A 26,568-nucleotide genomic window follows, 5' to 3' on the forward strand; every position below is an offset into this window, starting at 1 on the left:
TATGTCATTTTAACAGACAAGGAACTGAAAAAAAACCATTGCCTCTAACGACTTGTTATCTCCCATACATGAAATGGAGCATCTGACTATTACATAATCCCCTTCTAAATTGCTTGCAGAAAATCCCTATCAAGAGTTTCCAGAAAATGTAACTCTTGTATCAACAGAAGCCATCACCAGCACATGCACAGCAGGTAGTCACCCTGCCCTACAAGGGTAACAAGCCCTAGTAGAACCCTTCCTGTGAAACAATGCCCATCTTAACCTAGTTCTCAACTACTGCTTTTACTATTCATAGTTCTCTCCTAGTGCTTATAGGAAGGGAAATGCTACTACTGCATGTAATAATATATTTAACTGCTCTAAGATTGAGATTTTTCCTTTGCATGTAAATGAATGGCTTAACTCCAATTCATGATTATTAGCCAAAGAGGTTTAGCAGTTTCTCCTTTTGATACTGTCAAAATGACAGTACCAATTTCCAGAAAACCATACCAGGAAGACCTAAATCGGCCATACAAGACAACCAGAAGTGTTTAGGTTTCTAAAGTATTCTTTAAGAATGCCTTGCTCGGAGGAAATTAAAAAAAAAAGAAAAGAAAAAGAAAAAAAAAGAAAAAGAAAAAAAAGAAAAAGAAAAAAAGGAAAAAAAAGAAAAAGAAAAAAAAAGAAAAAGAAAAAAAAAGAAAAAGAAAAAAAAAGAAAAAGGCAGGCAGATTTCAAGAAGGGGAAAAAAGAATCCAGGAACTTTCATAACACCAAGTAAAAGCTATTTGTGAGTAATGAAAATGACAGCCTGGTGAGAAAGGGCAGGATAAGGATCCAGAGACGGCAGCCCCTCCTGGTGCTCAGGTTAAGGCAGCACCTCATCCAAAAGAAGGAAAATGCAAGAACAAAGTCTCTTGCAATCTCTCTGTACTGTAACTGGGATTACTTCAAACAATTTTACCTAGTCATCTCAAAAATCCAAGTACTACCGATATACAAGTCTGATGCAAATTTCTGTTGGAAGGCAAAAATTATCCAGATTCTGAGCACTTCATCTTTCAGTTCAGTGTAAAGTTCTTGACAGCGGCCTGTCCCAGGTGCTTTAGAGCATTAAAAAGACAAACAACAACAAAAAGAAACAAACAAAAAACCAAACAGACACACCGGAAAGAAAAAAAGGAAACCAAACCAAAACCAAAACAACCACACAAACCCCAAAAAACCCCCGAAATACCAAATGTCACATGCACCTCCCACAAAAAAACCCACCAAACACTTGGAGTTGAATTAATTGTCTTAGAAAACATTTTCTTACTCATATTGGTTAACTAGCAATTAACCTACACTTCAGTTCACAAACTGTATCTACTATGAAATTTTTAAAAGCTTACTTTTTATTTTATTAGCTTATACTAAAAATCCCACACTTTCTAAAACTCTGCTAGGCTCATGGCCTCAGCCTCTTGGGAACATGTTCGACTGTCTACATTGTTCATTGTGTAGAAAAGCCCCTCGGTTGTCTATATGTTGGTTTTGACTCAAGTCTTTGAATAGTTACAACAGTTAATGTTAGATGCTAGAAAGCAAAATTGCACCAACTATGCAGTGCTACATTTGAAGATCATTACTTCTACAACAGAAGTTAGCAGGAACTTCAAAATAAGGAGGACTTTAAACTTTTTTGTTTATTCATTGACTAATAATGAATACTTCTTTGTACTTTAAGGAAAAGGACGGTTTTACAAAGCCATTTTTTTAAAGATCTCTCTGGAACAGACCAGTGAGAAAAAATACATTACTGGCCTTTTAAAAATTGTTTTTATGACTAGAAGTTGCACAAAACTGAATCTAGCACATGCATCTTTGGCTAGCCACAGTAAAAAACAAACACAAAAAAACCCCCACAACCACTAAGAAAAGCATGTATAATGTACGGAGCAAGCTGCCCTTGAATCTCTATTTTCAGTGTTCACAGATACACAGTTGCGCAAGCAAGAATCAGGCACTCTTCAGAAAAAAGGAAGAGAACCACATTCGGCCTTTCTTCCTCGTCATCATATTGTGAAGGTCCTTACCGAAGGGACCATAGGATTCAAGTGGCAGCAATCTCAAAGGGCTGAGACACATGGGATTGCACAGAGAAACAAAACCTATGGAAAATAAACAGCCCCGGCTTCCAGTAGTACTTCCTGAGATCTGGAAGCTGAGCATTAGATCTAGCCCACCCAACAGAATTCAGCAAGAGGAAACCGAGAAGTTTTTTTGTCTTCTTGGTTCCTTGTGTCCATACACAAATAAGCTAAACGAAGATGTCCAAAGTCCTACAGACATAAATTCAAATAGCAAACTCTACAAGTTTGCTTTATATAATATTATATTTGGTTAGGACTGTAAAAGACAGATGGTCCACAGATTAAAAGAGGTTCTAGAATACATTTTAAATACACTAACCGAAAAAAAAAAAAAAGAAAAAAAACCCCTGTGATCTATTTTGATCACATTTTGGGTACTTTTTGTGTGTGTGATTAGTTTTTTACCTACAAAAATGCATTTTTCATTTTGTATTTCAGTTCAACAAAGAACTCAAACCGCCTCTGTATAACCTTTGCCACTTCTAACCCATAAAGTTGAGGATAGGAGGAGTAGGTCTAGTACACACTCCCACCAGCATACACGCTCACAAAATCCTGTTATGCCTTTATAGTATAAATGCTAAAAACTTTGTTTAGGATTTAGGATGATTGTGACATTTTAAAAATCTCTTGAACACCGATACAAGTGCATTTTATACTACCTGTCAATCTCTGAGGGAGGAAATGAGAAGTAATCACACTAACAGCACTACTACAGCACTACTGCTTATAAATGCTTACAGACTATTAACTACTACGAACATTTCATTTTTTGTAAGTTTAAATTATTCCTTGAAACTTAGCCCCAGCAATGACCACATCACTGCCTACATCTACATTTAAGAGCTACAATTTCAACCCTAAACAACTCATTACCATCTTTAATGAATTACAATAGCAAAATACTACTTAGAAGAGTTTTTACTGGATGAGTAAAGAGAAGTAGAGAGACAAGAACCTACTCAATTATAATCAGATGAACTGGGGAAAATTGAGAGTAAGTTGTATTTTCTACAGTTGTTTGTTGTTTTCATAAATAAAAAACCTAAGAAAACCCATAACATTTTTTAATGTCATAAATAACCCAAATGGACATCAATCACGATAAAAAACCAAACGCCAACACCACAAAACAATAAAGGATTACTGAAAAGTAAATGCAGCCTATAATTTCATGTACTATAGCAGCATGGTAAGTATTCAGCCACTGTACTTTCCAAGTATATAAACGCAATGTCACAAACATACACACATACAAATATACAATTTAGGGAACTTTAAAAACTGCTATTCTCTAAGTAGTGCAAAGTCTTCCATCTATTTAGTTACTTATTTTGAAAGTAGCATTGTAAAATCAGTCTTTAATAATTCTGAATACCTAGCAAAGCTGTTACAGTACAAATCAACCAGTTCACCTCAAAAATGGTAAATGTAATAAATTCCTGCAATTGGTCTTTTAAAAAAAAAAAACAACATTGGATACAAATGATACCACATCAACAAAGAAAGAGAAAAGGCTCTTCTAACTGAGTTCAGGTAAACATATTTTTTTCTGTATTCCACATTTCTGAGTTACAGAATTGCCGATGTAATCTCACTAAAAATATTCAGGAAGACAAAACCATTTTATAGAGGATCCTTCCAGAAACTGTTACATGGAAGTCAAAATAATCCTTAATAAAATGAAAAAAACCTATTACTAATTAATCAGAAATCAATACACTGAACTCTGCCATTCTGTTACATTCTGTTACAACTCTTAATGGGCTAGAAAAAGCATTAAGAGTTAATGATATTTATACAGAAGATTAAGACAGCTGATCTACTGAATAGCAAAGATTGCTGGAATTAACAAGGGAATTAGTGGTCAGGCAACAGCTGGTATTAAGTACAAAAAAACCCCATCCGTGATACACAGATTGCTGTGAAAGTATAAGGAGGTGTCATTATCTGCTTTCCCTCTTGTAATAGCTTTTCCCTTAAGCATCTGTTATTGTTTTTTGTTGAAGACAAGACACTGTATTAAGAGACCTTCGATCTGACCTATAATGGCTACTTTTGTGTTCTTATCTCTTGAAATTCTACTGTATGAGGATCCAAATTGCAAGAATACAAATTGTTGACACACTGGGGATTACTAAGGACTATATTGTTTTAAACTTAGTATTTTTTTGTGTGGCTGCTGAAAAACACTTGTGGTTTGGGTTTTTTTGGTTTGGTGTGTGTGGTGGGGTTTTCCTTGCTTTTTGTTTTAGTTTGGGTTTTTGTTTATTCGTTTTTAATTTTTTTTTTGTTATGTTTCACTGAAACAGGAAAATCTGCCCATTCCATAAAGGAAATGAGAGATCACCTGCACACATGCATTGATTACATGGCCTTGAGCATCCCTATTACTTTGTTCTCCCACTTCCAAAACTCCAGTCTGAAGAACAGCACAAGATACTCCTGCCAGTATCACACCTACTCAACGGCAAAGGTGTTACTGAGCGATGCATGTACTTCCATCTTTTCCTGTGTTACCCAGAACACATCACTGGCCAACAGCAAAAGGTGGAAACCACAAGACTGTGATGCACTTATACCAAAATTAAGTAGACAAATGCTACAGGCAATGGCCACAATATTTTTGTCTTAAATCAAATCGTCACCTATGCTTTTTATTTTCTTTTCTTGTTTGGCTTGTAAATATTTAGGCCTGGGCTCTGTAAAAACTTAGAACTGCTTTTAAAAATATACATATATATTAGATCCACAAACTTCAATGGCCCTAACCATGACAAAGTTAGGAACACACAGGTCTCTGGAAGATACAAGTCTAATTAATGACAGGGGAGTCTGATTTGAAGTTCAAATTACGAGAATAAAATTTAATGAACACACATGAACTGATTATAAGCAGTGTAACTTACCCTGATTTTTCTTTTTCTTCAGTGTCTGTGTTTATGGAAGGATTTTCCATTTCTTTAATCTTCTCTTCCTCTTTATCTTCTAGTTTGGTTTCATCTTCAGTTTTGATTACATTTAAGTCCTTTTCTTGATCAGGCTGAGTATACACAGAATCTGGTAAATTTTTTTTGTTTCCCTAGGATAATAAAACCTTTCATTAACTTACAAGGTGAAATACATATACAAATTATCTAAGAAAAGGCAGACAAAACACACTGAAGTTGTAGGAGGAAAAAAACCCTAGAGTCTAGGGCTTGCTCTAAAATTACAGCACTTCCGCTCTTTTTCCTCCTGAAAAATCTCAAACTAAACATAACAGGCTTCCAAGTTGCAGCCAGTGTCCCAGCTAGCTTTGTAACAACAATATGCTGCTCTTAGCTCTGAACTGCAAAGTATCCCTAAGATGAACACTTCATGGAGTGTTTTCACTTAGGATGCAGAGATACCAGTATTCACCAACTCCGGAGTTAGTACCAGCAGACAGACCAGGGCTGGCTGTCCCTCACACGCAGAAGGATTACGCTTGTGCCGCATGCTGACTTGAGGACCTACCCTCCTTCCAGAGCAAACCACTAAGCCTGCACAGTGCAGCACTTCAGTTTGCGCCCCCGGACTTCCTTCGCTAAAACCACTGAGTCAACACTGGATTTCGAAAAGCTATAAACATTTGTCTCTCTGGACCACTGAACTACATTAGACCACTGTGCACATCATATGGCCCAGGTCTTTGAGGAGCTTCATTGGTTTCACTGGAGCAGAGGAGTAAAAGCAAGATTTGTGAGGGTTTAAAAGCACAGCTAAATGCAAAACAGAAGTATTGGCACTGCAGTTAGCTGTCAGCTCACATTACCCAGATCAGGATAAAGCTGCACACTAATTAGCCTCCATTTGACTTGGGAGGCCCCCAAACAAGTGGAATGTTGCAGCTGCTTCCTAACAAGTCAGACATTTTGACATCGTGATCCCCTAAAACAGGCACCTAGGGATAAATATGGCTCAAATGTGTTGTTCTGAATTAGGTTTACAGCACATTTTTGTCTTATTTTAAATCCATTATGGAGATTTTGATCTTGACATGAATCCATGGTTATCAACACACCACCAGACTTTATAAACAGGATATAACATGAAGATTACAATACTTTACCAGAACAGAGGGTTTATCATTTTCTTTACTTTCATTATCGTTCTCAGCTAACTTTTTTTCTTCTTGTTGTACTATTGCTACTTCCTCCTGCTTGCGCTCCTCCTTATCCACTTTTATTTCTTTTACATCCTGCTCCGGCTCTTCACGCATCTTCAATTCCTTTTCTTTTTCACAGTCTTTACAAGGCTTGCTTGTCACTTTCTCTGGTAATGCCATTTGAAATTCAATGTTAGCTGATGTACAATACTCTTCAAAACCATAGAGATATCTAAAAGACAAAAATTGCTTGTGATAAGCAAGTTTGTTTCAAGAAAGAACATGCTAGCAGAAGCTAAACATTAACAGTATGCTTAAAGCCTAAAAAAACCCCTGTATTATGACCCAAAAGTTCTGGACTTTATATATTACCACTACCACGGGATCACTTCAGATCGTTCTAGTGCTGTTTTAGCACAATCTTCATAGCTTTATTACTTACTTTTTGTATGCGCATTTAACATTATATCCTGCAGCTGAATTCAATACAGGGATTCCAAGATCTTGATAAACTTGCTTCCACACTGCTCCACTTTCAATCTGTTAAAGAAAATGAAGTCTTGGTTTTTGAATTAACTCACTGACACAAAAAAGACTAAGTCAACGAAGTTTACAACTTAGGAAAATAATTAAAAGTCATTTCCTCTGATCGATAAAATTACTATTTATCACACTCAAAGTATTTCAGTGTAATGCAAACTGTAGCCTAATGTAACTACTTTAAGCAATTCAGTATTTCTGTATTTCAGTAAGCCACAGTAGGTTTTCCTCTCCAGGTGGTAATAAAATAAAGAAAATACAAAGATTAGAAAAATCAGTATATAATTTTTATTTTATATTTAAAGCAGTTCTTAACTATCAGAGCTAGAATTTTAAATACACTGGAAAGAAAAAATTCATTGAAAGCATTACCAATACTCAGCCCTGGCAGTACTGGACCAGATACAGTGGCTACTGGTCTTTCATTATGTCCTTAATATGCCCTTTGGTGTCAAAGTTTTGTGACAGTGTGATAAGCTCATTTCTAACCACTTGTGAAGGCAAAACAGAAGTACTGCAATACCCCAGTACAAGATACTCTCTTGCATACCAGAAAGGTATCACTGCACAAACATACCTCAACCAACAGGCTAAATTTATTGGAAGCAGTCCAAAGCAGCAACAGAATCTACTTGGCCATGAATTCCATATGCTTCAATTACTGCTCCAAGACCAATCCCACTAATGCCAGTCAGCACATTCTTCTATATACTGCCCAGAATAGATAATCGGAATTAAGGGCTTCACATCAGACTTTAAACTGGATTACTTCTGTTTTAGATTTCATTGAGCAATGACTCTTAACTTCCTGAGCTAATAACTTTATCAGACAAACATTTCTTGAAATATCACAAAAACACACATGCTGGCTGATTTTATGCAGCAGTAATTAAACACGCTGAGTAGACATGTAATTTATTTAGAATGTAATTAGTTTCTGGTTCCTGTTAAAGACTGTTTTTCAGAGTTACAGGGTGTCTTATGTAGCTGTAGTATTCAATTTTCATATGACTACAGCTTGTGTGCAAGATTCTTCTTTATCACTACTTAAAACAAAAATAAACAGCATCCTCAGGTTTTATGGCTCTGGAATAGTCATACCAATACTCACATTATCAAATCCTCCAAGCTTGTGTACAAGTCTGAATAATTTGAAGAGATTCAAATTCCTATATCCTAATACGGGTCGTTTGTTAATAGGAGTCCCTGTGAACAAAGACAGTGTTTTGATGTTTTTTTTTCAGAATAACATGAAATCCACATCACATGCACTACTACACTACTAAATACCATTTTGTAAACCCCTCCTTCTGACCACCTCATGCACCTGGTACTTTCTCTTCATGAAACTAAACAAACTTAATAACCCATTCTCCCTGTAGTTCAGCAATGTGATTTAATCCATACATATGCATTCTTCCATATATTACTGAACACACACAAAAGATGCAACTTTTCTAGCCACCTATATTACACATATTTTTATTTCACCTGCTGAAACAATTTAATCTAAAAATACCAGCTTAGACCTTTCACTACAATAAAAAAAAAACACCTCCCCAAGAACAAATCCCACAATGCTTTCAAAGAGCTGAAACTTCCTATGCTACTGTATGAGCAGTAGCTACCATGTTGTCACCTCTTATAAACAGTTCCTCAACTCATCCTTCACATGTAAATAAAAAGATACTAATTTAACTAGTTATAATACTAATTTAAATACAAACACTGTGCTTTTCTTGCAGCGTATAAATATCTGGTGAAGATTTAATGTAATAAATGGCATTTCCTTTGAAAACATTTCAAACTACCTTACTGATAATGCTCACGCATTTAAGCGATCAGGATTCACACAAAATTAACACAAAGTAAATGCTTTTTTCCATGATCCTAAGAAGGGGAGTGGTGGTGTTAAATTTCATTTGAGTATTTTAAAGTTACTAAACAAAGCATATACATGAAGAAGATTGAGGATATTAAATGTTTGACTATATACACTATAAGTACACAGTAGAAAACATACCACGATATATGAGTTGCTACCCATTTTTTCTGAAAGCAGGAGTAAGTGACTGTATTTTAGGAAGAGTCAAGTGACACACTATCTTCTAAACGGCGGGGAAGTTGGAAGTGCTGAATACTGTCTCACTGTTTCCAAAACTGAGCTGCAAAGCACTACTAGTTTACAGACTCAATTCTTTAAAGTACTGCTAAGCAATACATCTATCTTCAGCTTCTCCAAGTCAAAGATTAAAATGCCTACCTCTGTCTTCCATGAACTTGTATAGTTGCTGAAGAAAGTTCTCTCGTTCTTCAGGAAACGGCTCTATTTCCTCCTGTTTAAAGTGATGCACACGAGAAAATTATCACCATTTTCAGTTACAGTCCTTCATTAAGAAACACAGGGCAGTGATAATTTAAGTTCAAATATTCAAGTTTGCTATACTGTAGTCAGCAACAGGATGCTATAGAGGGACAAATGTTCTCAGTGCTATGCCACATTGAAGTAAGTTTTACAAACTACAAACAGTTTTGCAAAACATATAAAACAAGAACTGTAAAGACACATTGAAACTGGATTTCTGATTGATCACTAAAGTATAAGTGGTATCGTAAATCAAGAAGTATTCTCAATTCTGTCCATTTACACCCAAAAGTCTGGGAGACATCATTATTAATGATCAAGGGATTATATCAGAAGTCTCAGGTCTACTTCTATTGCAGTTAAGTGACTCCTTGATGGCTGGATACATTATGTCACTTCCACGGATGAAGTGAAAGAGAAAATGGTGCTTCCATTTTCTTGGGAGTTCTAATCCACAGCACTGGCAAACCGCAGCCAATGGCCCTGCATGCGTACTACCATGGGGTACCGGCTGAACACGGGGCGAGCAGCATCAGTCCCAGAACTGAAATAACAATGGATATTTTGGATGTTCAGTTCATTGCACTAATAAACCTTTGTATTAGATCTACTTACATTAATAAACAGTAGAGTTTCATAATAAAGCCCTATGGCTTATTTTATAACACCTCATAATGTCCTTGCCACAACCATAAGATACTAATATAATTAGAATTCTTAGAAATTCTGATAATTAAGGTACTTCAAAACAATATGCCAAATATAAGTTGGTTAATTTTCTGCATACATTTTTATCACTATCTGTGAAGTTTCAAAAAATAATAGAAGTTATTCAGTAAATCTAAAAGAAATTATTTTTCTTTAGTGCATTTTCATTCCATGTTTAGCTTTTCCATTCTTCAACAGTCTCCTTGTACTAAATATTAAAGCTTCACCTATGCTGAAGCAAGAGGACACAACGCATTGTCTTTAAAGTTATAGCAAGACAGTTGTGAAATCAGTAGAAACAGAACATCGTTATTAAATGCAACAGAAAAAGAAAGCCTAAAAAACAAAAAACCCCACAACATCTGCTGAAGCTATTCAATAAAGAGATGGATGGCTGAAAATAAGGTCAAGGAAGGCTGTAACTGTTACCAGTGAGTAGGTTTTTTTTTTCTTATTCTATACTTTCTCTTCTCCATTACATGCACTTGGAGGACACATCAGAGCAAACAGGAAAAAACAAAGAACCAGTGTTCACAATACACTGAAACAGTTGTCATTTAGGTATAATTATCAACAGAAATCCAATGAAAATATTCCACAGTTTTGCAAAGGCAATGCAAGAGGAAAGTCTCTGTGCGGGGCACCAGGTGGTGAGCATCCATGATACCCAGTACCAGCAGAGCTCAGAGCAGGCTACTGCAGTGAGCAAAAAAGCAGAATGGCTGGGCAGAGAACTGTAACCAGTGTACTAGATACATCCTCTCAGGGTGGGGGCATCCGAAATCAGGCATATCCAGCAATTCTTCACGAATAGGTACAAGGTGATGCTACAGCTCTGCACAGAGTACAGACGAACGCCTGGTTAAGAACACTCACATTTCACAGGCAAAGATGGTAAACGAAACATTGCTAGCTAGCAAAGGATTCAGCTTACAACCATAAATGTGACCATAAAGAACAAACGACTTGAATGGAATCGATACAGTTTTGGAGTTTTAGTTGTTTTAATCTCATATGGCAGGTACCTGGATAGGTCTTTTACCAGCATACGCTGGATCACGGCAAAGAGAGCATGAGCACCTAATTGGGTTTCTCACGTTCCTCACCAACAAGAGAACACTTGCCATAAGAAAATGGTCCCACAGAGCACTGGGGTGGGGGCCGGGGGTGGTAGGGTCTGATAATTTAACTAAACCTTCAGGAAACATAACAAGGAATGTATGCTCTTTAAATATTTGGGAAACTATGGTAAAATATGATAATCCACAGAGGTGCCAGAATGGCAAAGGAACACTCATTAATTTCCTTAGTAGAGGCCAAACCAACTTTCTAAGAAAGGGGGGGGGGGAAGCTTAAGACCCTGCATGCCTCTGAAAAGCATTTTGACTTTCTCAGAATCTCTACAAAATCAGTACTTAGTATACTATGATAGCAGTATCTGTTAATCTCCAAACATTTACAAAATCTCTTAAACAATCAAGAAGACAACGAGGTTTCCGAGATAATGTTTGAAGCGTTATTATGGAAAGGCAAACAACTCTGTACTTAGAGGGAGAGTGAACTACAAATGAGCAACCCATCTGGGCCGTGACTGACATTACAGACCAGGAATAAATATCACCGTAAGAAACCTGAAATTCTACATAAGTGGAAAAAAAAAAAAATCCTCCTTTGCCTTCCAATACTGAAACAGCATGGGCAAAGAAAAGGCCAGTCTGGATTTACATACAACTGCACAACATAATTGCGGATTTAAAAACAAACAAACAAAAAACCCAAAACCAAACAACAACAACAACCCCAAATAACGACAAAAAACACCACAAACCCCCCCCCCACACACACACACAAAATAAACAAACCGAGATCTTTGTTTTAAAGCTACCAAAAATAACATAAGCACCACATATCCTTTATCAGAAACAACTTAAATATTTTTTTGGCTACACAGATCTTCCTAGTTAGAAGACAGCCAGACCTTTAACAGCTAGCAGCTAAGTTCCATTTAGAAATACACACAAGTAAAGGGAACCTTTTTTCTTTCAGAAAAAACAATAAGCAAGTGACAGCAAACAGCAGTATCTACCCTTCATCCTGCTCAGCCCCTAATAGGTACTACAACCTCTTCTGCCACTGCAGTAAGATCAGTATGGGAAAGATTTTAAAACAGGACCTTCCTTTGAGTTTCAAATTCTATTTTTCATTAGTTCCTAATAACTCAGTCTTCTGACTACATTTTTTGCTAAGTGACTCAAAGATATGTTAGATTTTTCAAGTTTACATTTTCACATTAACTGATAATTGTTGAATACAGACCTTCAAAGCTGGGAGGCAATAATGTTGCTTATGTTAACAAAGCTGCCTATGTTAACATGTTACATGCTTCCAGATGTTAAACACATGTACTTAAATATTACAGTCTAATTTTTTCTATGACCTTGACTAATTTTACTTGCCTCTTCCTCACTGCTGTTATCCTCTTTTTCTTTTTCAGCTTCTTCCTCTTCTTCAGCTTCACTGCTGGAGCTGTCTTCTTTCAATTCTGTTTTCCAGTTACTAGGAACAGTTCTGTTTTTACAGAATTCAAGGGCTTGGTCAAAAGCTGTAAAAGGACAAGCATTTGTTAGCACTGCAGAAAGTATCAGTTTGACCAAATGTTTTAAGCAAAAAAAAGTAGGCAGGGAGTGGCAGAAAGGGCAGAAGAAGGAAAGGCTGCTAATTAACAATCCCAACCCCAAATTCAAAGAACCTCAACAACAATCCCGTGTTGTTCATCCTTATTTATTTTACCCAGCCAAACTGGCCTAGTGTTCTCTGCATGTCAAATTATTCAGAGCTATTATTAGGAATATTACCACGCTAGTGTCTATAGACACAAATAAGGATCTTCTGTATTAGGGCATATATGAAAATTTAACTGAGAGAATCTGTTTCAACAGATTTACACTGTGGTTTACATATATTGAACATGGAAAAAGAGGAAGCAAAAAGCACAATCTAATTCTAAGAGTTTCATCACACAAACTTAAACTTTCAAATGAATCCACAATTCCAGTTTCTTGTAAGTGCATAAAGGCAACTTACTCAAAATATTAGGGGTCTATGAAGGTCTAATGCAAAAGGCCAAATACAAAATAACTTATAAAGCCAGTGAGCACTGTATGATTATATCTTTTTTTTAGCATGTCTACAATTAAAATGAGTGCAGTAGAGTGGACCTTTTTTTTAAAAAAAAAAAAAAAGTTCCTCTAGATTTTCGGAAGTGTTCTCCTTCAATATATTATGCTATAGGAAAAGATCTTCTATTTTAGCATTTTTAACACATGAACCAATCTACAATAAATTGGGTCCAATTTACATAACAAAATGAATACATGCACATCATGTTTTCTCACAGAAAGTTATTTTTCTCACAGAAAGTTATTTTTACCTTGTTTTAACAATGCGTCAGGCTTTGGTGAAGTTTCACTAATTTCCCGAACATCTTTTCTTGGCACAGAAACGCTAGATAATTTAGAAAGTGTTAAAAAAATATATACATTTTAAAGCTAAATTAACAGTGTAATAAAGAGCTATCACCAAGACTATAACACACTTACTAAATACACAGAAGCAGCATAGGAAGCATATCTTTACAATTCTGTAGTGTTAGCGTGGTACAGTATTAGTCAGTTAGTGGATTAAAACCAAAACTTCTACATAAATTTGGTTAGACTATCCATAAGCATTGACTGCATGTTAAAGAAAACATTCTTCTTCCACTAACGGGTAGTTTCTGGAGTCTCCCAAATTATATTACTTCACAAAATCCTCATGTTAATTTACCAAATAACTATTCACCCACAAACAGCAAAACCCTATCTCGCTCACAACACAGATAAGTATTAGTATAGATTGTCCGTATGAAATGAAAGATTTCCAAATTGAAAGAACAAAGCACTTTTCCATTTCTACTATGGCTATATCCAAGGAAGCAAATCTGAACTGCAGATTTGGGGGTTGAGGGGCACATGCTTGTGTGCGCACACACTTATGCATTTCTCTATTGACATGTGTTGATGCCTGAGTAACTATCAAATGGTGAAGCGATAGCCTAACTTAGTAAGTAAGTAAAGTACTAAAAGACTTAAATATTTCAATATTCTTTCTGCAAAAGCTTTCTGTCAAACTGAACCAAGTACAGTAAATAGCTGCAACTTTAAAAATAAAAAATAAAACCTAAATAAAATAATTATATTGTTATCCATCAATCTCCCTCCCTCATCAACATGAGTTTAAAAACACAAAGTTCCTTACTCCTTTGGAAATCCCATACACTATGTTTTCTACATTTCTCTACTTTCTTTCCTACTTTGAGTAGTATTACAGCTCTTTTCAAGGAACACAATAATATGCAGTTGTCAGCTAGACTGAGGTAAACATAGAATCATAGAACAGTCTGGGCTGGACAGGTCCTTAGAGATCATCTAGTTCCAACTCCCATATGCCTTACTACCTCAAAAAAAGATAATTAGTGTGTGTATGTGGTATTTGCGCGTGTGCACACACCCCCAACCATCCCTTTCTGTAGCTGGATAAGCTTATGGCCACGTCTCTGAAAAGCAGAGCTCTATTTCAACCAGAGTAGGAAAGTGTCTCAGGAAATTCTTGGAAGTCACAAAATACTACTTTGTTTGCCACCAATGTAACAATGAAATTAAAAATAAGACAGACAGATTTATGTATCCCATGATTAATAATGACAAAGTTTAAGACTAGTTTCATCACAATGTAGGCTGTTAACAGTTTTCTAAACATTAGAAAAATCTTGGCACAAACTTACTGAAGTTATTAATACTTTCCCCAACACATCTCAGACTACATTTCACTTGACTGGTATAGATTTTATTGAATTAACAACATCTATATTCCTACTCACAATTTGCCATCCTTGAAAGAGCGAACGAGAATATTGTCTTTTTTCACTGCAATATCATCACTACAATCTGGACAAACCACCTGCAAAGATATTACAAATGCAAAGTTTAGAGAGAAAAAAGAAAAACAAGTGAGTAATAGCATACACCAATGCTTCTCAAAAACCTTGTGGATTCATCTCTCTTCAGCAACACTGAGATGAGAGCAACTGAGATCCCTTAAAATACAGGAGTGATGACCTCCTGAAAGTACTGAATGCACAAGTTCATGATCACTTCCTGAAGGGAACTGCCAGCTGCTGCCAAAGACATGAAGTAAGAAAAGCATTCTGACAAAAGTACCTGTCATGCCACTACAGCTTAATTCTACTCTTCATCCTAAAAGGACAGAATTGCCACCAAATGCTGCCACCTGACTTAGAGACCTCTTCTGAAAAACATCCAGAAATTGCAAGGATGCAATCACACACAGTTTCAAAAACAAAGGCATAGAGGATTTATGAAATGCAATTTTATAATGCATTTGTAAGTTATTATATCTACCTAGGAGAGAAGAGTGCCTCAAGCACAAGTATTATGATAGGTTCTTTAATTCAAGAAGTAGACTTATCAAGTTGAGCACTGAGAAAATATATTAATTATTTGTTGCAGTTTTAAAAGCTATTCAAGTTTTGTTAAACCAGTATACAAGTCACTAATTAAAAAGCTTCAGGAATTTAATTAAAAAAATATATATATTGAATTTCCAGAGTCACAGAACAGAAAAGCAACCCTCTCCATCATTCATCTCTCTTCCCTCACAATGTGTGTAGTTCCCTGGCAGTTAAGAAAAATCTAGCTGCTCTAAAACCCCAAATAGCAGTAAATAACTGCAGCCCTAATTTAGCCCTGGTAAACACCTCTTCTCTCTTCCACCAACTGCTTTCAGTCCTAATTTTTCCACGAAACACACAAAGATACTATAGGACAAAAGGGGTTTTTTTCCTCTTACATAGATCACCAGCCATATAGCATTTTAGAAGGCAAAGTCAAAAGTTCCAACTCACTTGGAAACGGAGTTGTGTATCACAGAGCATAGTCTAATACCCTTCTCAAGAAAAAAAATTAAAATCAAGAATCTAAGCCTCCGAATTGAATGTATTCTACAGTCTCCAAAGAAATTACTTTACGAATCTACAACTTACTAATCAAAAGGCAGTTTGAGACATAGTTTGCAACAGTATTTTAATATCAAGGTAGAAGACAGTGATTATCATCCCCTATTTGAAACAGACAGACGCAATCCCCTAGCTCTCTGAAGATGGAAAAGACCCTTCTGGTTTTAGCTATTGGTTTTCTAGAAGCATCAAGACCTTAGCAGTAAGAAATCCATTCAGAGGTTGGAAAACAGCATACACCACCACCTGATCTAATGCTTTTATTTCAAGCAACACGACCTCAATTTTGCTTGAATCAAGTTTTCTCAATTTCCTTGCAAAACAAACTCCACTGGAGTCATAGCAGGATGAGAGAGATGATCCTATGTAAACTCAATTTTCTGAAAATGCTGCAAGCAGACTTCCTCACTGCACCTTCCAAAAGCCTTTAAGTACACATTTTAACTAAGCAATGTTATAAGGCTTACTAAATCACACTCTCTGACATAAAGAGCAAGTGCCAGGGCTTTTTACAATTATCATTAGCCATTGCTCTCAAACCCACCCACTCCCCTCCAAAAAAAGCCAAGGAAAAAAAAACCCCAACAACACAAAAAAAGGAAAAACAAAACCACCCATGCATTCAGGATTTTTAAAAATGTAGTCAATCACTGAGTCCTCAGTATAATTTTTACAAAATTTAGACCTCTAAAATTTTACGTTTGTAAGTGACATGCTATCCAGTTATAGGACTGATATCCAACATAATCAGTCTCCACTACTTATCTTAACTGTTATTTGCTGTAAAGGTTTAGAGTAATCCCTGAACTTCTTTTCACGTAATAAATTTGCACAAAGCATATCTGTACACAATATCATTAATAACAAAGTTACTTTGGGATACACATTCTTCACCATATTAAACCTGAATTTTCATTTCATTATTCACATAATTACAATTAGCATAATACAAAGTTAAAGTCAAATTTATCAATAATAAGATAGAATTACTTTGTTGATATAGCAGAGGTAACCTGCTTACAAGGTAGAAGAATGGAGAGGCATAACTACAAAAGAGGGGATAAAAAAAAAAAAGGCTATTTGTGATATAAATCTATTATTTGGCACAACCTTTTAGTTTAAATGCACTGTGTTTATATGCAGAGCTATAAACCTCGATTACTAAAATAACAGTTAATCTAGGATAAGCTCTTTCAGAGTTAATAAGCTCCACCCTCAAATTTTATCCCTCTACTGTTTCTCATTCATGCAGGAGTGCTTTCCATGAGGAGTGAGCTATTCTAATCTCCAAATGAAAGCTGAAGAAATAACAGTGTGTGTCTTTGGTATACCTTGGGAGAATAAGCAACAATTCGGTTAATCTTTAAGACCTGTCAGACCACAGCTATCCTGAGGAGCACTACACCAGTCACGTGCAAGCCTCATGCCCACCAGAGAGGCTGCCACAGAAACTGCTGTCTGTCCTATGCGTGAGCAACCCAACAGGGCGACACAAAGCAGCTCAAGCCAGTCTGACTGACGGCTCCTCAGAGCGCAACTGTGAAGCAGGTGATACTGTGTCAATCTCAATGACAGCTTTCAGTGAAGAAATAGCCCCATTTTCTTGTCTGTTACTGAAAACATCTCTTCCAGCTATCTGTCATTAACATGGTATCTCCTTGCTGTACAGTCTGCCCTCTCCCTTGTAAAAAAGACTTCAAGGATTCATTTTCTCCCACCAATGTTTCCAAAAGAAGTCCTGCTGGAAAGCCTCTGGACTGCATTATAAGATGCAGGAGGTGACAAGTAGAAAGTTGCAACTGAGAGCTATTACACACACTAAGAAGAGTTAAATATTACTGTATGGCATCTTTTCAAAAGCCATTACCAGGGAGAAATTATTCAAATATTTACAATTAATTAAAAAATTTTTTAAAAAGCATAGTACTAGAAGGTATCACATATGGAAATACATTGATTTCCAAATATACAAGTCAGTCTATATGCAATCCTTAGACTAACAGTGATATTTTAGTAGAATTTTATTTGTTAAAAAGTGTCTTTAAACCAGAATAAAGGAAGATAGACAATATTTGTACTAAAAGACTATGATGTTATTTTAAAGGAAGTTTATTGGCAATTCCCTACTACCCATCATAGCGACAAAGAAAAAACATTTCATTTTTATCATCAAATGTGTTTATATTGAACCTAGAAAAACAGTATCTATGCAATCACCAAACTTTCTCTCTCTTTGCACTTCTTTATATTTTCTTCCTCGATAAAACTTGCTAGTTCAGAAAAATGACACCCAATAGCCTAGGAATAAAGCCCTGAAATTTTAGTTCAACAGTACTAAACACACTGTTGAGGTGGAATTAGGTCAACGAGATCTGACTATCTGGAAAAACTAAAGCCATGTTAGCAATCACTTTTTTAAACAAAAGTATTTACATATATAATATTTCCTTTGACTATTACTATTCAGTCCAATTTGAAGAAACATATTAAGTTCTAATAAAAATATAAATTAATCCATCAAAATTGAAAAACTCCACCTTTCTTTGGTGCCTAGAAAATGAATGAAACCTTACAAAATTAAGATAAAGATGGAACTCTTACCAAGGCTGGAAACCACAGAGCTTTCTTTTTATCCACACTGAAGCAGTCCACACACACAACTTTTCCTAATAACTCGTCACTTTGCTTCCTGTCATCTTCATCTTCATCGCTGGAAGAGGATGAAGATTCTTCTTCAGGACTAAACAACAGAAAAAGACTTAAAACTCAACTATTCAAAACTTGCCTATTATAACTGCAGGAGATCCAAGATGCCGAAGAGGCATAAAACAGTAGTGACTTGAATTGCCTGTTAAGTGTTTTAGGACAAAACCGAATTAAAATATTTGTAAGGATATTATAATAACAACTCAAACATTACAAAGTCAGAAACACACATCTACATGTAACATATGCAAAAACCAAACAAAACACCGCCATCCACTGTTCAAAAATACTGTTGCAGTTGTAGTTTTGGACCAACATTAAGTTAAACTGCTTTGTTTTCCTCTTAATCTCTCTTATGCTTTAACAGCCATGAAGAATAAAAAGCTATTTTTGAGAAAGGGCAAATCTCTGAAGATGCAAAATCAACTATGAAGATGAATAGCAAAGAGAAAAAATTGGCTATTTTATCCTGAAACAGTTCTTTAAAGATGTGCAGTGAAGCATTTCAACGACTGTTTCAGTTTCACATTGAATGAAGTATTTGAATGTAAGTAGATGGGCAAAGTTGCAAATGCATTTTGATTTAAAATGGTTCTGGCTCATTGTTTTGACTGTTCCAGTACAAAGTTGCACTTGGTTTTAACCACATGGAACATGTACAAAACTACTCCAACTACAATTACCTGCAACTGATTAAAAAAAAAAAGCCATATTTCATTTTTCATGTAACTATTTTTGAGCACAAGGTTCAGTATCAACAGAAGACTCACAGTTAGCATTTGTGTAACAGAAGATAACTGATTTACAGTTTAAGGTAAATTATTGTATTTCATTTCCCCGCCTTAATTTTACACCATCATTTGTAGCGCTGATTAAGCACTGTTTTCCCTTGCCCTCACCGCCCCCCCCTTTAATAAAGTAGTGATTTCTTTTAAAATACAGTATGAAAATCTTTCAAGGCTGTTTTCTGGGGTTTGAGAATCTCTTGTGGGAAGAGAAAGAAGCCAAGTACTAGAAAGACAGGACTATTTTAGAGAGACTACAACCTAGCTCAGTTATACCATTATCTGTGCAATTTGTCTTTTTACTCAGTTCAAATGGTATTAATCATAAGCTAAAGATAAGTTTGTTGTTTCTGCCATGATAATGTCGTGTACACTTAGGGAAACAGAGACAACAACAACCCAGTCACAGACACCAAGGATGATATAATCACATACTCTGTGGTATATACCAGCTTTTACCATATTTTTCCTTCAATATATCACAAATTAGCAAATCAGTAATTTACTAAATTTATAGTACCTCTATATATACAGGGCAATATTTATTTCAAGCTATCAAAAAGATGGAGTATGAAAAGATAATCCAAGCATGAAAACTCCCTTCCCACCACAGCCACTACCACCTCAAAACTTTTAAAAACAAAACCAAAGAAACATCACCACTCAGGGCCCCAAACAGACGAAAAAAGCCCACTCACAAAAAACAATCCCTGGAGTATTTAACACTGTTTTTTCAAGATCACAACTACCAAGAATTTTGGCACCTAGGAAATCAAGTCACTAATCTTAAACTTTGCTTTCTATCAAAAAGCTCTGCTGCAAACCATAATACTGTTCACCTATTTCTAAAAGCCCTTCAGAGACCTTACAATGAGAAACCAAAGGTCTACATGAGGATTCTAGCACCTTCTACAAAGACTTCCTGCCAGCTGGACAAAGATTGCCTTGTAATGGTTTTAGTTTGCGTACAACACGTTCAGAAAACTAATATTCTACTACAGAAAACATTCTGAATATAGCTTAACAACACATTTCCACATGGTACGCCACTTTTCTTAGTTAAAAAACAAAAACAAGAAAAAAACCTCTTGCCTATGCCTGGTACTATTTAAAATACTGATTACATGAAGACTTGTAATTCTTGCATACAATACACATAAAGCTGACTTTCAGTCTGAGTGCTAAACAACAACAAACAATACAAACGGCACAGATATAAAGATGTTAAACTTACATATGATTGGATCTCCTTCCTCTGTTTGTTTTCTTTCCTATAACAGGAGTCCCAAAGTGTTCAGGATTTGTGAGTGGAAGCTGATCTAGTGTCTGTTGAAATGAAAAAAAATCCATAAACATACACACATAAAAAACCTGGTGTAAGTTATACTCCAAATCATAAATTTGTATAATCTGGTTAAAGCAATTTTTGTCAATAGAGAGACTTTGTCATTACAAAAAAAATATAAAGTACAGCAGAGTAGTGTGTTTGTTTGTTTGTTTTTCCAACACTTTTTCCACATCTCTGAATAATTAACTTTTGTCCAACACACATAGAAAATTCTTCCCGTAAGTCTTGTCTTTGGACCATTCAAACACAGAGAATTAAGCATCAGGCGTTCTGCTGACCTGGGATACTCCATCTCTACCGGATGTACTTTCTGCCTGTCCGATCATCAGACTAAACAAAACAACAAATCATCTACTTAAAAATGAACAAAGGTGCCCTATGAAATGAAACTGCAGGATACCGGTGCAGCAGCAAACAAGTTAATTGTATTTTTGTTAGTAATTCATAATTTGGTATGGCAGAGAAAGAATCTAAAACAGTTTTAGAGAGCTTGTTATATTGATAATTGAGAGGGTGAAAACTGATGCTATGTTAGCATCAAAACAAAAAGAGAGGGAGAGAAAGAACTTTCTGCATTCAGGGAGAATGCTAAAGCATCAAGAGAAGGACTTCATGCACATATAGTACCTTCTTTCCCTAAGCCTGCTGTTATCTGTTTAAATGATAACTGTTCCAGATATGAAGGCTCCTGATACACAGTTTTTTGTATAAGGCACTTATTGTTCTTTGAAAGAAGGCATAAAGCCTTCCAAAGTAAACATGGTCCTCCGAATTACACTTCTGAGTCATGTATGAATTTTTAAATCTGAAAGAAAACAAAGAATTTCAAAAGTATTCCGTGTCAGACGAACTGGACACAGAGACAATAAAACTGGCTTTTAAAATTCTTAAAGTAAATGCATGATTACTTCTGAGTGTGATGGACACCCTAAAAGATCCGACACACTTGGGAAGTCAGAGATGAAGCTAAAGCAACACCAGAACAAGACAATCACGTAGCACTGACCTAATTACAAAAGAAACGTGAGATGCAATTTTCCTTGCTGAGTAGCTATGCAATCATGAGGTAATTATAAGAAATGCACAACAGGCATTCCATTGAGGGCTGGTGACAATGAATATCAGTGACTTTTGGCAAGACATCAAAATCTAAGACAGTAAGAATGATGACAAAATAAAAAGTAGCAGTCACCTGAATGTAAGGTTTATTTGAATCTGACAAAATAATCTGAAATCACTCTTGTTCAGCCAAATGGGTTGCAAAGCAATATAGAGACTAAAGTTTTCAACCTGCTTACTATAAAGTAATACTATTGAAACCGCCTTAAAATAGTATTTATGGAACAGAAGCAATCTAATTTTCAGGAGTGCTGATCATTAACAACAAAGAGCTAATCAAAGGAATAACAAAATCTTTAAAATTATGGCACTTATATCTGAATCCAGATTTAGGAATCCAGTTAGGCTCTCTTCTTTACATGCATTTAATTACGACTTAGAATCCTAGAAGGCACGTGAACCTTCACAAGAATGCAGCAGGCAGGCAGTAAGATCAGCTGACTACAAAAATAAAGCATATTTATGTAGAGAAAAACCCCCCAACACGCTATTTTCAGTAGCTTTCAAATAAGTTAACATGTTTACATAAACATGCCCATCAGTCTAGATTGTTTTACATAAGAAGAAGAAATAACCTTAATTCTGAAATTTCAACTGTTTGAAATTTCTACAAATGTCTGTATGCTTTAATATGCAAGTCACCTTTAAGACATGAACTAGCTTCAAAATACTGATAACTGTCTTAAAATTAACAGGTAACAGCAACTTATAATATGCCATTTAAAATAAAAGAACTGATCTTTCAAGTTTATCAGCTATTACAAATTACATTTCATCATCTACCTAAAATCCAGCAGAAATTAACTATGTCCAAAGATGTACATTATTTTTTCACATACTATCTTTTGATTTTTTTCCAATGAATACTTACAGATAGTTTTTTTATATAAAGCAAAGTAGTTGTGTGATCATAGGTTTTTTATGTGATCTACAATCTGTGGACCATTAATAATATAAAAGTGAAAAATACGAAATGTTGATTTTGTTTCTTAACTTACATGATTCGGTGAAATTTAATTGTATTTCTTGATTTAAAGTAAGAATAAGTCAGACCCTGTAGACTGTATTTTACATAGTCCCCATTTTTAGTAGTGTGGATGTACATAACATACTGAAGACTGAGGTACAAAAAATATCACTTTCAATTTTTTCTCAATAAAAAGTTATCATATAAAAATTCTTCAATTACCTCACTTTCAGCAAAATGTCTTTCTCCTTTTAAACACAGGGAAGAGCGTCGAAGGGTCTTCTCATCACCATCATCAAATACTGTCACCAGGTAAAAGAAGTGAGGCAAGAAAAAAAAGAAAAAAAGATTATATATATTTTTTAGATCAGTATATCAGTCAAGTGATTGATTTACATGTCAGAAAGAACTAGATATATATTCCTGTAGCCAGTCTCCTTAAAAAAAAGCCTGGATACTGCTGCATACCTAGATAAGCTGCTGTCTCACCATAGCTACTCCATGCTTGCATATGTTAAATGTAATCTTAAGTAATGAGTAGTTGAGCAGACAATTCATGGATCATGACACAAAATTAAAAAGCAATGCAAGCTAGGATTGAGAAACCATTCTTCAAGCATTTTCAATTTTTACAGAACTTTATTCCAGAACTTGCACAATATTCAAATGGAAGCTATGCTTACTACGGAGAAACATAGATGGGTATTTTGAGAAAAAAAGTTACAGTTTAATGTTATATCAAAGTTCAACATCTTTCACTGCTGACTTCATTAACTTGTGCTACAAAACAATAGCTGTATCAGCCTAAGGAAAATGACAACCGCCAAAATGCAGGCTATCATCAAAACCAGCTGTGGTAAGAAAACTGGGGAGCTCCTGGTTTCCAGACTTTCTGCCACCTCTGCTATCACTGGTTTAACTGGAAACAAGTTCATATAATACAGTTGCCTTCAGCTACATACTTTATCCTTTTGAATCCTGAAATGCACTGTACACATTCAAGGTGGGATGTTCAGAAGCTGATAAGCTGGTCATATAAAAACTAAGCTTTTGCCAATTCTTCTACAGGTACTTAAGTGATGACAACTTGGTGACAAGTTTTAACTCTTGGGCTACGTTTGTACTGTTCAGAGAGTCAAGGACTGACCCCTTCCCAACAGGGATAACAAAAATATTCTTGTCCCCACATCGCAGTGATCTTGAAAACTCTTGTGAGCATGGAAACAACCCCGAGATTAGATTAAAATATTACATTAAAAGTCAAAAGTTTCAGCAATTTCTTAACATGTCTCTTTCACCTTCATTCAGATCTTCTGTCCATCAACAGTACTGCTGAGCCCAATTCTGTCAGTCTCATTAGAATTAAATCATGTGGTAGAAAACGAAGAACATGTAAACACTTTCACAAACAAAGTAACAGTGTTAGGAGAATGGCTGTCAACTGGCAAAAGATGCCTGGCAAGATTAGAGAGATTAATTTTCAGCCACATTTGGCTTTCAAATAGCGGGCACTATACTCTTATTTTTGACATTTACTAAGATAAATAAAAATATACAAAAGCAACAAGGTACATAAATATTCTTGATTAGTATTTATTTGATATGAAAGTAATTTTTACCTAGTTCTGTGAATTTTTCGTTCCCATATAAAATTCAGTATTAACGATGAACAAAATTCCCCTTGCGACTACCGTTCCCCAGTCTGTGTTTTATACTACAGTAATTGTTAAGTACTGTTCAGTGATAACATATCAGTTATAGATGCACATCTCTCACTTCAAAATTTATTGAAAAGTATCAAGAGCAAGAACTGCACAAGAAAACACATAGATTTGGAGCTGCATCTCAAATGGTCAACACGTAATTAAGCCCTCCCATGGTTAAGTGAAGGCAGCATGTGCCTAATTTAGTTTGTGTTAATTAACATAAGTCTCCTTACATAATGAGAGATTTTTTAAAAAAATAATCTATTCACGTCAAGTGATAAGCTGACTACAACAGAGGTAAATCTATTTAGAGCTGGGCAGGTAGTCACATTATGTATCCTATGTGGTAATCTGCTTGTGGCCTCTTCCCTGCCAGAGGGATTCTTAATCTTGTTCCATAACATGAATACATTAAAGGAAAAGCTTCACTTCCCTGAAGGACTTGTGTGGCCAGAACAGTACATGTGGCAGTAATGCATATGACACTGTAATAAAAAAGAACATCTTCTAAACAATATATTGAGCAGACATACAGTAGTGTAACGCATTTAAAACACCTATTCTGAAACTGCAAGGAAAAGGAAAAAAGAGGCAACTTAAAGGCAATTTAATGCAAATAAAACCACTTCGAATTCTGAGAAAAAGCAATGTAATGACAAAAAAAAAAGGCTGGAAGGGGATAAGACTAGTTTTGAACATGCCCAATTCTGCATTTTCAGTAAAGCGAACAATCCTATGGGTTTTTTTCCTCATAGTAAACACAGAGTTCAATGTGAAGAATATCACTTGAACTTCCTAAAGATCCATTTATGTGAATGATGAAACAGTATCTAGTTACCAGGATTGTAATACCTTGAGACTTTTGAGGAATTTTTATAGGACAGGCAAAAACTAAGGACACTTCATTTATTTATGTAACTGTGGTAGACTAATTTTAAAAGGCTATGCCAGTTGGAGTTTTGAGGTGTTTGGGAGGGTTGGTTTGTTTGTTTTGTTGTGGGTTTTTGGGTTTTTTTTTTAGTTTAGTTTAGCTGCTATCTTCCTTTGGTAAGAAAGTGGTAGCACCAAAAAAGACATAAATGAACTGATGAACAATTTCTGTTCAGACAACATGGTATGAATATAAGACAGATACAGATCTCTTAAAGCAACCGTGCCCATACTTTAGTGTTAAAAGTGTTCTCAGGAAGCTCCAAAATGGTTATTCCTCTAAATTCTACGTGCTACTGCTGCAGTAGCATAAACGGTCTTAAGTAATAACTTCTGGAAAGGTACTACTTCAGATCTATCTGTCCCTTCACAAAGTTTTTGACCAAATCATAGTAATTTTATTCACAAAATCATTAACAGTGCAAGTAATTAGATACTTCTCAACAAGTGCTAGAACAATACCAGCTAACTGCTGGTTAAGATGTGTGCTAATTCTGAAATCGCGTAAATGGCAACTATCCCTCAAAATAGGACTTTCGCTGAGATCTGCAAAGTCATCACTGTCTGTAAAGATAATTTCAGTCTCATTCCGCTAACCCTCCTGACAAAGATTATTCTAATCATCCACTGCTAGAGTCACTTCTCTCTCAAAGTACATTACACAGCCAGCAGCTGTGCTATTTTTACTGATTCTGCAAGGTCAACATGCTTTTGTCTACTTTTATCTACAAAATATGGTTTTCAGTCTCAACTCTTACATCTCTTCTTCCTACTTCTCAAGTTCAGCATATTTGACAGACGTCTACTTTGGTTTACAGACTGCAACTCCATGACATCTTCGAAATTTAATCTGCACAGATTCTTATTCTTCTTGCTGAACTGCTAACCTCACGCTTTCTCAGAAGTATAAACATATACATAAAACATAGTTTCAACACCAGCTATATTATTTAGCTCTTAAAAGTTCTCATATCTGATCCACTTCTATATATCAATTACAAAACACCATCTATTATGTTAAGTCTTGTCTTTGTACCTCACATTTCACCCCATCCTAACCTGGTCTCTCCTT

At 35.5% G+C, this 26,568-nt stretch overlaps 1 protein-coding gene across 4 annotated transcripts in view; it reads right to left on the bottom strand.

Moving 5' to 3' along the window:
- ARID4B (AT-rich interaction domain 4B) overlaps nucleotides 1–26,568 on the bottom strand; it is an 89,784-nt gene that overhangs the window by 25,010 nt on the left and 38,206 nt on the right. For 3 of the 4 annotated variants that reach the window (XM_065631641.1, XM_065631643.1, XM_065631642.1), the window contains exons 6-16: nucleotides 23,083–23,162; nucleotides 20,661–20,752; nucleotides 18,537–18,675; nucleotides 14,781–14,860; nucleotides 13,293–13,366; nucleotides 12,319–12,464; nucleotides 9,053–9,125; nucleotides 7,901–7,995; nucleotides 6,692–6,789; nucleotides 6,214–6,481; nucleotides 5,030–5,202 (exon numbers count right to left, since the gene is read on the bottom strand). In XM_065631641.1, the coding sequence (XP_065487713.1) occupies nucleotides 5,030–5,202; nucleotides 6,214–6,481; nucleotides 6,692–6,789; nucleotides 7,901–7,995; nucleotides 9,053–9,125; nucleotides 12,319–12,464; nucleotides 13,293–13,366; nucleotides 14,781–14,860; nucleotides 18,537–18,675; nucleotides 20,661–20,752; nucleotides 23,083–23,162 (1,318 nt within the window). The remainder of the gene's footprint in view (nucleotides 1–5,029; nucleotides 5,203–6,213; nucleotides 6,482–6,691; nucleotides 6,790–7,900; nucleotides 7,996–9,052; nucleotides 9,126–12,318; nucleotides 12,465–13,292; nucleotides 13,367–14,780; nucleotides 14,861–18,536; nucleotides 18,676–20,660; nucleotides 20,753–23,082; nucleotides 23,163–26,568) is intronic. The other variant, XM_065631644.1, reaches the window with a different exon arrangement.

This window comes from Caloenas nicobarica, chromosome 3 (assembly GCF_036013445.1).
Source record: "Caloenas nicobarica isolate bCalNic1 chromosome 3, bCalNic1.hap1, whole genome shotgun sequence".
NCBI lineage: Eukaryota > Metazoa > Chordata > Aves > Columbiformes > Columbidae > Caloenas > Caloenas nicobarica.